Raw genomic sequence first — 14862 nt, 5'->3', positions numbered from 1 at the left:
GGAATTTCTGCTGAAGCGAAGTGGAAATGGGGTAGGGTTTGCAATGATTGGGTGTGTGGTGTGATTCCTCCAGGGTGAGGGGAGCCGGGGAAGTACTGGGAAGTCAATGCTGCAAGATTTTGCCAGACCTGGAGGAGGAAGTTTTAACCTCTGGGAATCAAAATCCTCATTAACTATTCTGACTCCGTCGCTCGAGGGGGTGATTTTCATTCCTCCCGAGAAATGAACGAGAAGGTAAAGGTCCTTCAGGTTTGGTTTGCTGTTCCTGTCTGGCACATGTGCTCAGGACATATCGGGGAAATACCAGGCCAGCGGTTGGCTAGAGCCAGATGTTCTTTGTACCCTGCGTAATGGTCGGGCGAGACGCTGTGCCCCTGGCCAGTCACGGATCCTCCTGTGCGTGTGACCTTGGGTCAGCTGTTTAAACTGCCTGCATCATAAAAGCATTAAATTATCCTGCCAGCAAGTGGACATTAGAAAACCCTCCAGATTCAGGGGCCCCAGGGCGGCTCAGTCAGTTAAGCATCCGACTTCAGCTCAAGTCACAATCTCACGGTTCATGAGTTTGAGCCCTGCATCGGGCTCTGTGCTGACACCTCAGAGCCTGAAGCCTCCTTTGGATTCTGTGTCTCCCTCCCTCTCTGTCCCTTGCCAGCTTGCGCTCTGTTTCTCTCAAAAATTAAAAATTAATTAATTAATTAATTTAAAAAACCTTCCAGATTCAGAACTGACATTCTTGAATATTGGAAGGCGCTCTGACGACCGCCACAGACTCAGCTGTCTCCTGGCCCACATGCCCTCTGTCCGCTCACCCCTACTCTTCGCCCCTCACCTGGGCACCTGGCACTGAAACCCTGAGCCTCAAGCCCCTGTATGGGTAAGTCCTGGATCCGAGGACTTATATGCCAAAGATAAGCTGTGGGCCAGGCGTGTGCTGAGTTCTTCATACTCATTCCCTCGTCTTAAATCTCAGAAAAATGAAGAGAAGTGGGCTTCACTTGTGCCTCTCCCACTTCAGCCTCCTGTGGCCTCCTCCTCCTTCCCTTCTGCTCTTACACTGAAGGGACTCCTCCAGGTCGGCACTGTTGTCCTGAGCCCAGTGCTGCAGAAATGATAGAGCGCATGAACCGTGGACTTCATTTTCCCCGCTCGGCCACCTTGGGGGCAGGTGGAGCAGCCTTACGGAGGAGATGCCCCAAAGAGGGAAGGCTACATGCCATGAGCTCCGGATCAGCCTTCCCGAAGCCCAGGCTGCCGTGGACCTAACAGCCAAGCATGGCTGAGTCGGGCATTTGCCGTCGTTTCACCCAAATCCAGGGACCACGTGGGGCCGTCTGCACACCTGCTCAAACTCCTCAGATAATCTGAAACTGGACCCTCATCAGCAAGCTCCGACTTTGATGCTCTGGATCTCATGTCCCAGCCAAAGGGAGGGAAGAGCAGGAGAGAGGGCAGGAGCCTGCCTTGCAGAGCATGTCTCCGGCCACTTAGTCACAGCTGTCAAGTCACCTACGCCCTGTCTTCTTCCTTGGGAAGAATGTGTTTTTACAATCAGAGAGGGCCACAGGAGCACGCATCACTGCCTCTTATGCACCAAAGGCCACCCTTCCCTGTCTCTCGTGATTCCCAGGTGACATGCAAGCCACGTTCCTGGGGCCACTCCAGCCTCGGTGGCACTGAGTACCACTTTCAGCTGCCTGTGGTAATAAAGCGTAGAGGAGGTTATAATGAAGGTATATCACCATCTGCTGCAGATGCACCCACATCTGACTTGGATATTTATTTTCTCTGCTGAAATTTGACTTCTCCAGGCTGGGTGCTAGCCTTTCTGAAGGACACATTTCATTCACAGACTACAAGACCGTTTTCGGTAAAGCTGTGGCTTAGCATGAGGGAGCCCGAGAGTGGCATTTTCCGCAGTTGGGATTCCTAAGTGGAATGTCTGATGGAGGGGAAACATGGGTTATTTTGAACACATCACAGATGTCCGCTGTCCAGGCACCCAGGATTACGTGCGTGTTTCAACAATTCTATATCATAAGTACTTTCTGTAAGAATTTTGTTGTTTGGGTGGGGGTGGGGGGAGGTGCCTGGTGGCCCAGTCCGTTGAGCATCTGACTTCGGCTCAGGTCATGATCTCCCAGTGTGTGAGATCGAGCCCCACATCAGGCTGTATGCTCCTTTGGATTCTGTGGCTCCTTCTCTCTCTCTGCCCCTTCCCACCCCCCACTCTCTGTCTCTCTTTCAAAAATAAATAAACATTTAAAAAAAATTTTGTAAGCATTTAGTTGTTTTTGCTCATTAAACAGTCTTTGGCTGGGGGGCTGGGAGAGGGTCTTGCTCCAGTGTCTTTCAGACAGATTTAGCCACATGTGGCCTCAGCAGGAGCCTGCTGTAACCCAGGGGTGTTCTTGTGTGTCTCTCTCCAAAGGGGCAGAGCTGGCTGTCATTCTTCCTCACCATGGAAATTATGTTCTGGCACATTCTGTTAGCATTCTGTTCTTCCCACTTCCCTCATCCCTTAAGGTGACCCTTAAGACAGGACCTTTTATTTTTTTTCTTTTTTTTCCTTTTATTTTTTTGTCTTTATTTTGAGAGACAGAGAGTAAGTGGGGGAGGGGCAGAGAGAGAGAGAGAGAGAGAGACACGCACAGAAGCAGGTTCCAGGCTCTGAGCTGTCAGCACCAAGCCCAATGAGGGGCTTGAACCCACGGACTATGAGATCATGACCTGAGCCGAAGTCAGACGCTTACCCGACTGAGCCCCCCAGGCGCCCCGAGACAGGACCTTTTAGAATGTCTCAAGTAAGCATTAACCCTGTCAGGAAACACCATGACACCACATGTCGGGAATAGGTCTCATACTTCCCTGGCATTGATTTACGTTATAAGATACAATAAAGAAAAAGTCTTTGTGTCTTTCGAGGGGCTCTAAGGGCTCCAAATCTTGCCTTCTCTCTACAGAGCATCATATACTATATGGTGACGTCCCCCAAACTTCTCTCGTGGATCAAAAATGAGTCGCTCCTGAAGTCCCTGCAGCCTTTTGCCAAGTGGCATTACATTGAGCGTGACCTCGCAATGTTCAACATTAACACCGATGATGACTATGTCCCGTGTCTCCAGGGGATAACACGAGCCAGCTACTGTAACGTTTATCTAGAATGGATTCAGTACTGTGCACGGAAAAGACAGGAGGTAGGTCAGGGAGGTGGGGGCTGGAGGTTTTGGATTAAACTTATAAACAAGGAGCATTTATCAAGTCTTGTCTCTTTCTTTTTTAAATTTTTTTTGATGTTTTTATTTTATTTTTAAGAGAGAAAGAGAGACAGAGTGTGAGTGGGGGAGGGGCAGAGTGAGAGGGAGAGGGAGAAACAGAATCCAAAGCAGGCTCCAGGCTCCAAGCTGCCCAGAGCCCAACACAAGGCTCGAACTCACAGACTGCAAGATCATATCCTGAGCCGAAGTCAGACGCTCAACCGACTGAGCCACCCAGGCGCCCCTCTTTCTTAGACCATATGGTAGACTATGATAATGTACAGGAGACAGACAATAGCATTTGGATAAATGTTTATTTAACACTTAGGCAAAATTTAAAAAAAGAATCCACATACCACTTCTCCAATAGGGGAGCCTCGAAGGGATATTTCTCTCTATACTACGCTCAGGGTTAGCACAGATTTAATCGTCCATTGTCACTTTAAAAGTCCGGAAACTTCTTTGTTTAGAGCTGCTTTTTTCTGTACAAAGGATATTTCTGCTGAAATCTGGAGGATTTGCTGAACATTTGAATCATGGGCAGGCAACCAACTTGCTTAGCCATCAAGATGGCCCACGTCACTCCCGCAGAAGTGTCTCTCGGGCATTACCGTTCCCATGCTGAGGACATTTCTGGCAGTGAATGCAGACTCTCAGAAATGAAAACAAGGATAGTGACAGCTTCTAGAAAGAAGAGGAGGAGGGTTGGCATGGAGGAGGATCAAGGGTGGGAGAAGAGGAAGGGAAGCAAATGGAGGGACTTGGTTGACTTTGCATCCTGGGATTTGAAAAGCTGAATCCATATGACTGATGGAGACAGTCGCTCCAAAATGAACACAACCTCCTCAGTAGTGATGAAGTCTGTCAGCAGACTTGAGACGACAAACCAAATGACCCAACCCAGGTCCTTGACCTTTCTGTGAGGGATTAAAAGCAGGTTGCAGAAGGAGCAGGTGGCAGAATCCTTTCCCAGGTGCAGCAAGGAGAACACATGCTCATATCATAACCAGTGCTTGGCCTCTTCAGGGGGCTGGGAGGGTCAAAGAATCTATTGATATTCCTAGCTATCCCTGTGATGGTGTTTTTTCCTCATTTGGTTCCTGAGATTGTTTCCTTTGCAAAAAGATACTTCGACTCTTTTTTCTGCATCTCTCCCACACCCCTCTTTTTCTGCTCACTTTGGATGACCCCTTAAATTTAGTTGTTGATTGTAGACTTACAGTCACTTCAGTGGGCTTCTCGTTCTAGGAAGAACAGAGAACCCTCACCTGCACGCGATTCCTATACACTTCCCTCCCTGCTAGACACATCTTGCACTGGGCAGTGCTAAGTTTGGCATCCATCTGACTGTAAGCCCTGACCATCTTCACCTGAACTGCCATATTCAAAATTCCAGAGAATTAGATCAACAAGGCACCCCTTAGTGCCATCTTGCCCCTAAAGTAGCTTCCTCATTTCAATTTTTTTCCATGTCCAAGCACAAGAGAAAGGGCTTGAGGAAGCAGAGAGTTCACCACTCCTGGGGTGTTCTAGTTGACTCAGTGACCACAATGGCTGGCACAAAGCCCCCTGTAACTCTACCTTTATGATTCTGCATCAGTATGAGTTGAAACCTGTGCGAAAGTTGAATTAACGCCCTTGCTCTTTCAGCCTTCCAAGAACCTCGACAGTGATGAGGACTCTCCTCTAGTGACCCTGTCCTTTGCCCTGTGCATCCTGGGGAGGCGAGCTCTGGGGACGGCGGCTCACAACATGGCTCTCAGGTACCTGAAGAAACAGCACAGGCACCAACATTGAATTTCTGACAGATTTTCGTCAATCACTTTCTTTATTTTAAAGTTATAGATAGTTCTTTCCATAGTAAATTCTGTTGGGTCCATAAGAAGGCTTTCTTGAGCACTGTGACCTTTTGGAGTTCTACTTTTAGAAATGCCACTAATACGGGACAGCCAAAACCCCAGAATTCTGGGTATGGGCCGTCTGTGCTATGAGGTATGGATTTGCTGAAAAGATGTAATGAAACCATTTATAGGAACTACCTAGCCTAGTCTCTAGCAAAATTAATGCTTAACAAAGGTTTTTTCCCTTTCCCCATTTTTCCACACGAAAGAAAATCATCACATCTGTGCTCCGGTGTAGACCCTACCCTGACCTGTCTTTGGGGGGCTTTGAGTAATTGGATGTCCCCTCAGCTGTTTTTTCAAACTCTGTTTCTACCAGATCTTCCTATTCTGTTTGTCAATAGCTCAAGGTTCTCTCCTTTTTTAAAAATGAATTGACCTACAGTTGACATGTAAGATTATATTCATTTCATAATGATTCGATATTTGTAAAAACTGCAAAATGATCATAAGTCTAGTTAACATTCATCACCATACATATTTTTATTACATTACAAATCTTTTATCTTGTGTTGGGAACTTTTAAGATTTTCTCCCTTAGTAACTTTCAAGTGTGCAATAGAGCATCATTAACTAGACTCACCATGTTGTATATTACATCCCCATGACTTAATTATCTTATGACTGAAAGTTGGTACCTTTTGGCCTCCTTCGCCCATTTTGCGCTGCCTCCCCCCAACCAGCAACCACAAGTCTGTCTTCTGTACCTATGAGCTTGGTCTTGTTCTTGCTGTTTTGTTTTTTTAGATTCTGTGTATTGAGATCACATGGTATTTGCCTTCATCCATCTGACTTCCTTCACTTAGTATAATGCCCTCAAGGTCCATCCATGTTGTTGCAAATGGTAGAATTTCCTTCTTTGTAGGGATGAATAATATCTCCATGTTTCTCTTCGTAAAGAACAAAAAATAAAGTTAAATTCTCTCCTGTCCCTTTCACCCTCCAGCCTCCGTCACCCTGGTCTTAGTCTTGCATTCATGAACAAGCTCTTGTACTTTCCTTATGAATGATGCTGTGGTCAGTGGCCCCCACCACCCCCCTGCCAATTTGTTTTCTGTTCCTGTTACTCTCAAAAAGCTACTCTTATGATTTCGTGTCATCTTCTCATCACCAGAATCGCTGGCCATTTCAGACTTCTCCGTTGGTACCTAGCACGAGGAGCCAGATGTTGTGGCCTCTGCTTGTCCTCAGGATCACCTTGATGGGTGCACATTCAAGTCTCCTTGGGGGTGGGGGGGGAGCTTTTAAGTATCCTGGTGCCCAGGCCCTACCGCCAGTCCGGATCGGTCCAGTCCTGACTCAGGACCTCCGTGGGGCAGCCACGCCTGGGGATTTCTCACAGATGCGGGGTGACTGCAGTGTGTGGCCAAGACTCAGCATCAGACAGAGCCTTTTCAAGCTCCCCTCACTGGTTTCTTCCCTGCTTGGACTTCCTCCTCTGTGTCCTACTAGTGATACTGGTTTGCTATTCAGCCAGAGTGAGTGCAGGCTGGATCACACACTTCTGAAGGGCAAAAGCCACTCATGTATTGGCTTAACAACCTTCACAACTTCTGGGCTTTAGAGAAGTAAGTCGAGGGAGCACTTGCTGACTGTTCCCGAATGCCCTTCTGCGGGGGTCAGCTGTGAGCCCTTCGCGGTGGAAAGTTCTGGAAGGGCGCCTTCCGTTTCGGTTGGGGAATTGGTGGGGGGTGAAGTGGTATGGTTGGCACGTCTCTTCATTTCTCTCTGGATGCAGCAGCCTTGAGTCACGCAGAGGAAAAGGTAAACACGGGGGTAGAGCTATTCTCTCCACTCCCACACTCTGAATTTTTACGATTTTCTTCACAGGTGAGAAATGCTAACTGACTTAAGCATTTTAGTGTGGGGTTAAAGCTTGTTATAGGAAATGCCCCAGGGTCAAGCTGACTGGCTTCTCCTGCCTGACTCAGCCTCATGCTATAGACCCCGGTGGTTCCCTCTGGGGTCGTCTGGGGCCAGATTTGATGACTGAAAGCCTAGCAGAAGGCTCGTGTGTGTGTGTGGGCTTCGTAAAACAGGATGATGTGGCTGCTTGCAAAGGGCTCCTCGCAAAGGGCTCCTCGCTGAATAGAGTACGGTTGGGGAAGGGCTGCGGAAGATCCTGGAATCACAAAATGAATCTTCACATAGTCACAGCATCCAGGCCACTGATCTTCTGTTTGACCCATTTGAAGTTGGTTTAAAAAATACTAATAATAACTTCTAATTCTCTTTGCAAACTACAAATAAAATGCCTCAAAGATTCATTCGTTCAGCTCCTGCCTAAGCTACTTTCAAAGACTCCTTCCATCTTGCTCTTAGTGTGACTTGTTCAGATAGTCCCGACCCAGGTGTTTCTTGCTCGGTCTGCTTTATTTATTTCTTCCTTGATTAAAGCACCAGGCTCACCAGCTGCTTTTTTTAAAACCCTGTTTTGATGGGATTTTCTTTGTTCCAAACAGTTTCTCACACTCCATGTCAGCTCTGTTTGTTCGAAACATGGTGATGAGAAAAATCTGGGAATCATCCTGTCGGCACTCTAGGGGAAGATTGGATTTTCTGGGACGCGTTCCCTTTACGGAGAGGTCCCCTACCACAGCAAAGTCCTACAGCACTTTCAGTGCAGTCGCTGATGACTAAAGGTGACTGCTTTGACACGCTGCCCTGGGCCAGCGGCTTTGGGGGCCTGACGTCCGTGAAGTTCTGACTTAGCCGGCTGTGTCGTGGGGAGCAGTAGGGACGCCGTGTGAGGGGAGGCTGGAGCGTGGCAGGCCCCCACCTCTGCTCAGCCAAACAGCTGTGGTCTACACTGTATACGCTAGAATCCAATAAATGTTTCTTCTTGCAAGAAAAACAATGATTCCACAACTCAAAAAAATGTTTAAATGTAATTTTTTTATAGATACACAGAGTCAAATTGCTGTCCCATAATGCTGCCCCAGTTTGTAATCCAACCAAGAGCGCTTGGCCGTATCCTCACAAATGCCAGATATTCGATCTTTAATTTTTCTGGTCTCCAGGGTGAAAAATTATCTCATTCTCATTTGAATTTGCATTGCTATTATTAATAGTGAGGGTAAGGATCATTTTACATATTTACTGGTCACATTTTCTTTTCTGTGAATTGCCTGCCACCCATGAATAGGCTTTACCCATTTTTATTAGGCTCTTAATGATATTTAGGAGGTATTCTCATATTAAGATATTAATATGTATTGGGGCGTATAGGTGGCTCAGTTGGTTAAGTGTCCAACTCTTGACTTCAACTCAGGTCACAATCTCATGGTTCATGAGATCGAGCCTGTTGTAAAGAGATGATAAAAACCTCCAAGCGCTGAATAGAAGCGAGACAAAATTTCATTTACAGCCGGGCCAAACCTGGTCTTCCTGGTGTTGGGGAGCAGAGCATGGCCCTGAACAAAGGTGGCAGCGAGCTTCAATTGACTTTAGCAAGGCATCAAACATCATCATTTAGTTAGCCAATTAGAGTTTACAGCAATTTCAGGACACCCAGTCACATCTTTACAAACGGACAGTAATTCCGGTGAGACCCTATCAATTTTAAAGTTCTTGTCTTAAGAGGGTCTTGGAATGACCAATCACAGTCAGGCGCTCCGGGTTCTGTGAGACAGTGACTCTGTGACTTCCCACGCGCATACTTTGCCCGGTCAGCTTCAAAGAGGGGGTGGGAGTGCAGTTATATGATCTAAGTTGGCATTTGGAAAGCAGGCAAATTTACAGGCGAGGTTAGCACCTTCTGGTAATCCCAACAAAGAGCCACATAGAGCAGTGAACAGAGAGCTGCATTGGCAAAGCAGTTTATAGAAGCCAAAACAGCAAGTTAATGATTTTCAGTTTTTACTCCGTTTGCTAACCTACAACAGAGCCCAGCACCAGGTGTGCAGAGCCTGCTGGGATTTTTCTCTCTCTCCCTCTCTCTCTCTCTGCCTCTCCTGCTACACACATGTGTGTACTCTCTGAAAATAAATAAATAGACTTTAAAAAAAGACACCTTCAGGAGGTGCTTGGCTGGCTCAGTCAGTTAAGCATCTGACTCTTGATTTCAGTTCAGGTCATGATCTCACAGTTCATGGGATGCAGCCCTGCATCCGGCTCTGTGCTGACAGTGCACAGCCTGCTTGATATCCTCTCTCTCTCCCTCTCTCTCCCTCTCACAATAAATAAACTTAAACAAAAACCTTTAAAAATATATATGTGTTAAAAATATTTTCTGTCAAGGCACACCTGACTTTTATTTTTACCTATGGCACATTTTTTAAAAAATTATAATTTCTGGATTTTGTGTCTTTCTTAAAAGTGTTTTGTTTTTCATCTCCAGGAAATAAAAATAATCCCCTATTTTCCTCTGATACTTGTATAGTTTTACTTCTTTCCATTTAGTTTTTGCCTCCTATCAAGTCTTTGGATTTGGTTTTCCTCTTCCTACCTTGTTACATTTTCATGGATTCTATCGGAGGATACTAGACTCGTGGGTCAGAGACAAAGGACTTTGTTTCTCATCGCACAGTGACAGCATGAGCACTGGTGTGTTAGCTTCAGCTCCCCTTGCCCTCAAGGCCCACAGAGGTGATGCAGAGTACCATTTTCTATGACCAGAGATGCTCACTAAGTTTAGGGAATCAGCCTTTTCTTAGCAGAGAGAGATGTCACTTCATCCCTCAAGGATGCTCGCTGGAAACACAACCCTGGGGAATGGCCTGGGCCAACACGTAGCCAGTAGTACGTGTTGGAGAATGAGGCTCCTAGACTACTGGCTCCCAACAAATTCACATATATTTTCATTCGTGATGAGAGATAGGGATCCATTTTTCCCCCAAATGGATAGCTGATAGTCCAATACCATTTGCTAAGTAGCTTCTCATTAGTGATTTGGTCACTTAGTTAAAAACACCATAACTTGAAATACCACTTTTGCCGTATGCTATGTTCTACATTCCCATTCATAGGTGGTATCCTTCTGGATTTACACTTCTGTTAAAGTGCTCAATCTCTCTATTCTTATAACAAAACCATAGTATAGTGTTTGGTTTACTAGAGCGATACGTTGTTTTGATATCCTATAAGCCTAGACCCCCGTTTTTACTTTTTATTGCCGTTTTGTGATGGATGCTATTCTTGCTCATGTTCTCTTCAGGTGAAATTCAGAATTACATTTTATAGTAACCTCTGCTGGAATTTTGATGATGATTGTCTGGAATTTATAGATGGAGAAAGAAAAGGAACCTCATTCAGTAATATGGTGTATCTTTGTAATCACTCAATTTTTTAAATGTCTTTTGGTAAAATTTTATCTTTATTTTTGAGATTTGAAATCTCTTGATGCATTATTTCTGGATATTTTTTAGGTTTATTCTGATTAGGGGCAGAGAGAGAGGGAGACACAGAATCTGAAACAGGCTCCAGGCTCTAAGCTGTCAGCACAGAGCCTGATGTGGGGCTTGAACTCATGAACCGTGAAATCATTACCCGAGCTGAAGGCAGACGCTTAACTGACTGAGCCATCTAGGCGCCTCAGTGATTAATTTTTTTTACCATGATCTTATTTTAGGTGCCTTTAATGAGCTCTGTTACAAACATAATATTCCAATTAATTCTCTTTGATTATCTGCAAGTAATGACGTTATGGCATTCCCCTGCCCAATATTTATCCCCACTCTTTTTCTTATTACATTGGCTATGACCCCCGGTGCAGTGCTGGAAGTGACCATCTGTGTGCGTTTCCTATTCCTGCTATAACAAATTACCACACACTTGGTGGGAGGGGGTTAAAGCAACATAAGTTAATTGCCCTACAGTTTGAGGGGTCAGAAGTCCAAAATGGCGTTCACGAGGCTAAAATCAACATGTCTGCAGGGCTGTGTTCCTTCTGGAGGCTCCGAGGGGAGAAATGCATTGTCTATTCTAGAGGCTGGCCTTCCTCCATCTTTCCAGCCAGGAGTGCAACATCTTTCAAACTCTGTTTGACTCCAACTCTACCTCTCTTGCTCTCTCCTTTCACTCACAAGGATCCTTGTGAGTACATCGGACCCACCCAGATGGTCCAGGATCATCTCCCCTTCTCAAAATCCCGAATTTAATCACATCTGCAAAATTCCTTCTGTTATTGCAGGTGACATGTTCACCGGTCACAGGGATGAGGATATGGCCGTCTTTGGGGGCCTGTTATTCTGCTTACCACAGCGCCCTTGCCTTCGTCCACATGTCACAGGAACAAGAGTTCTCTGTTAGCATTAAAACGTAAGGTGTGTTGCAGGTTTCCAGCTGACTGTTTTATCAAGTCAGGGAGTTTCCTCTTCTTCCTAGCTTGCTAAATAAAGCTTTTATCAGGAAAGGTGGGGTCACGCATCAGATGATATTCTTCTCCTTGAAACTATTAAGGTAATGAGTTACATATTTATAGAGCTCTTCATGCTGAAATAGCCTTAAAATTCTAAGACAACCTCTATTTGGTCATGATATATTATTTTTATACAATGATGGGTTCAACTTGCTAAAATTTTATTTAGTACGTAGTCACATCTATGTTCAAAGCATGAGTGGCCCATGACCTCTGTGTGTGTGTATGTGTGAGCATGTGCACAATATACTCTTGCATAAGTTTTTAAAATATCTTTTAAATTTTATTTATTTTGAGACAGAGCATGAGCAGGGGAGGGTCAGAGAGAGAGGGGGACACAGAATCTGAAGCAGGCTCCAAGCTCTGAGCTGTCAGCACAGAGCCTGATGCGGGGCTCAAACCCACAAACCACGAGATGATGACCTGAGCCGAAGTTGTACGCTTAGCCGACTGAGCCACCCAAGGCACCCCTCTTGCATAATTTTAAAATCAGGAATATTCCCTTAGGTGTGCTTCATGCACGATGAGTCATTCTCGCACATTTAATGTTAAAGAGCTAACAGATGAGTTTTGAACCCTGATGGGTCTTAATACAGCAGCCAGGCATAAGTCACAGCTCTGTTTTATTTGATAGATTTGCTGGGGACGTATTTTTGACAACAGTGTCACAGCTCTGATGGACAGTCCTCAAGAAATAAAAATATGTACTTGCAAAATTAGGGAGGATGAGTACATTGAGAACAATGCATGGGGGAAGGGAGGCTGCGTGGAGTGGGGCTGTCTGGAGGCCAGGCTGCCTGGGGGGTGTGGGGGATCCTAGAGCCGGGAGCCAGCACATCCGGGTCTTGGCTCTGCCCTGAGTGGCTTTGGACAAAACCCTCGCCCCCTCTCCGTCGCCCTTCTGTCTGCGTCGGGTTCTACTGTGGAATCTGAGACCCCCTCCCACTTTCCACGTTGACCTTCTTGGGTCTGTCTTCCCTGAGCCTGGACCCCTCCAGTCACCACCCTTTGCTGGGGAGACTCAGCTCCCTGGGGGACTGAGGTTCCCTTCCTCGCCTCCTTCTGGAAACTTAAGGGTATTTTTGCACAAATTCCCACAGAGTTTGGGGGAATCTAACATCTGTTTGCTGAGTCCCTCCATTCAGCTGCCATTAGTAGGGCTCTGAAAGAGCCAGGCTCCCTTTTCCTGCCATCTAGCAGTGAGGCTTCCTACCTATTGGAGGAGACTTTGGGGCTGAGAAGGGGAGAGTCCCAGCCAAACTGGACTTTCACATAGCCCTTTTGTAGCTGCTGGAGTTGTCCAAGGGCCTCTCCTCAGCTGGGCCTGGGAAGGCTCTAGAGAGCCAGGAGCTGTGTTGTCTGGGCTTGGACCCCTCCCTCTACATCAGGCACTTCATTGCTCAGTGGGGTGGACTCACCCCTGCTCTTCCAGAGCCTGGAAGGGAAGACTGGAGGGCTTCCTGGAGGAGGCTGCAGAATGGGAGGGGTCAGGGGGAGGAGGAAGAGGCCAGAGACAAGCCTTTGCACTTTAGAGTGGGGGATCGGGGGGCTGGTGAACCCTTAAATGACAAGCTGAATACAAGTGAGCAAAGACCACAAATATCTACAATGTCTTAAAATGTTGATGTGTTTTGCAGAGCCAATGGGTTAGTGTGGACGTACCGAGTAGACACTGATCATGCTTTTTAGATTGGGTGTTTGAGACCTATCTTATGTGAAGAACCAGGTCTCCCACTGAAAAAAGGGACGTGTACAGAAAAGGATGCTTTTGCAGGAAGTCATGATAGTTTCACTAAGAGCTTGGTTATGGTCTTCAAGTTCTTGGAAGTTCTTCAAGTTTTATCAAATAGAGATAAAGGTGAAATGATGGTGGCATTTTAGAGCAGCAACATGTCTTCCTGAGGAAGAAGGTGTACTGGCTCTTGGAGTAGACTAGGGTTCCAAGATGACAGAGAACCCCAAGATCAATATAGTCTTGAAAACCAGTCGGCAAGTCAGCCAGCCATAGGTGTGCTATGCGAGGCGCAGTGCAGGAGACCAAGAGCCCTGACATATGACCTGGTGGCAGGTCACTGCTGTGGTCTGAGGTCTCACCTACCACTTGCCCACCCCTCTCACCCGCAGTAGCCTGGGGACAGCAGTGTTCTTCAGAAGTCCAGGACACAATATCAGTTTCTTTTCCTCAGCTTCCCTTGAAGATGGTGCCCCAAACTAGGGCCAGACATCATACAGGATCATCTTGCAGATGAGAGTGAGGTCCACTTGCTAGACTGCCTTTGGAAACTCAGAAACCAGAATCTAGGAGATAAGCAAAGTCATCATCGTGATGCACGATCCTGATTAAAATCAGGTCATCCAGCTAAAGTCAGAACCTTGGGGCATGTAGGACATATGTAAGTTTGAAGCATAGGAAAGAATTTATAACCCAGAGAAAGGAGCAAGCATTTCTGGGACCTTAAACTGCAATACTGCTTGGGAAGTTCTTCCGCCCTGGCCTGGTGTATGGGTTGCCCTCCGGTTGTCAGCTCCCTAGCGTCTCTGGTGGCTGCATGTCTCTGGGAGACGCCCAGATTCTCTGGTCCCCTGAGCCCCCAATCTCAAAGTCACTTGGGCAGATTGATGAGAATACAGACCCCGTCACAAACCACCCACTGAGGATCTCCAGGAACCGGGTCAGAAAACCTATGGTTGATTTTGAACAGCTGCCCTGGGCTGACCCCTCGGGTCCTCGGGGCTGGCCTTGGGCTGGATTCACTCTGAATTATGGCAGTTGACCTCATTGATATGGAGGTTCAGGAGAACAGAACTACTGGGTGTTAAAACACCATGCAGTCAAATGTATTTTTGAAAAGCTTTTCACCAAAGCTCGCCTGTTAATCATTCCTCACATGGGAATTACTATTTCACAGTTCATTTGGGATTTATTTGAAACAGCATCACTGAAGGCGGCATGCTTGCTTCCCGGTTAGTACGTGGGATTCTGCGGTTATGCACATCCTTCTGATTCTCTCGGATGCTTATGCTGAAATGAGCATAATGGCAGCAACGAACATTTACGATGCGCTTGCTCTGTATGTCCTGGGGACAGTGCTCAGCACTTGGCGTGAGTTTATGCATTTCATCCTTTGTTGAGGCCTGAGAGAAGGGTAAGGCAGTATTTTATTGGCCCCATTTCACAGCTAGAAAAACCCAGGCGCGGAGAAGTGACCAGCGCCGTGACATGGCTCTCTGCCACTGTTTGTTCTGTCTGCTCTTTAGGAATTCCTCAGGTCGCCCCCATCTGTGTGGACATTTGCCTGGGCCAGCTGGGCTACTCCATGGCTACCCCCCTTTCCCTCCTCACACC

The 14862-nt window shown here is 46.6% G+C and overlaps 1 protein-coding gene across 1 annotated transcript in view; it reads left to right on the top strand.

The window, feature by feature from the left end:
• Positions 1-14862, top strand: part of PCNX2 (pecanex 2) — a 292774-nt gene that overhangs the window by 259750 nt on the left and 18162 nt on the right. Inside the window, exons 28-29 of the mRNA XM_029919353.1 lie at positions 2964-3197; positions 4908-5020. Coding sequence (XP_029775213.1) covers positions 2964-3197; positions 4908-5020 — 347 coding nt within the window. The remainder of the gene's footprint in view (positions 1-2963; positions 3198-4907; positions 5021-14862) is intronic.

Source organism: Suricata suricatta, chromosome 2 (genome assembly GCF_006229205.1).
Source record: "Suricata suricatta isolate VVHF042 chromosome 2, meerkat_22Aug2017_6uvM2_HiC, whole genome shotgun sequence".
NCBI classification, from domain to species: Eukaryota; Metazoa; Chordata; class Mammalia; order Carnivora; family Herpestidae; genus Suricata; species Suricata suricatta.
The sequence above is the reverse complement of the archived record's forward strand: the minus strand, read 5'-3'. Positions and strand labels throughout refer to the sequence as shown.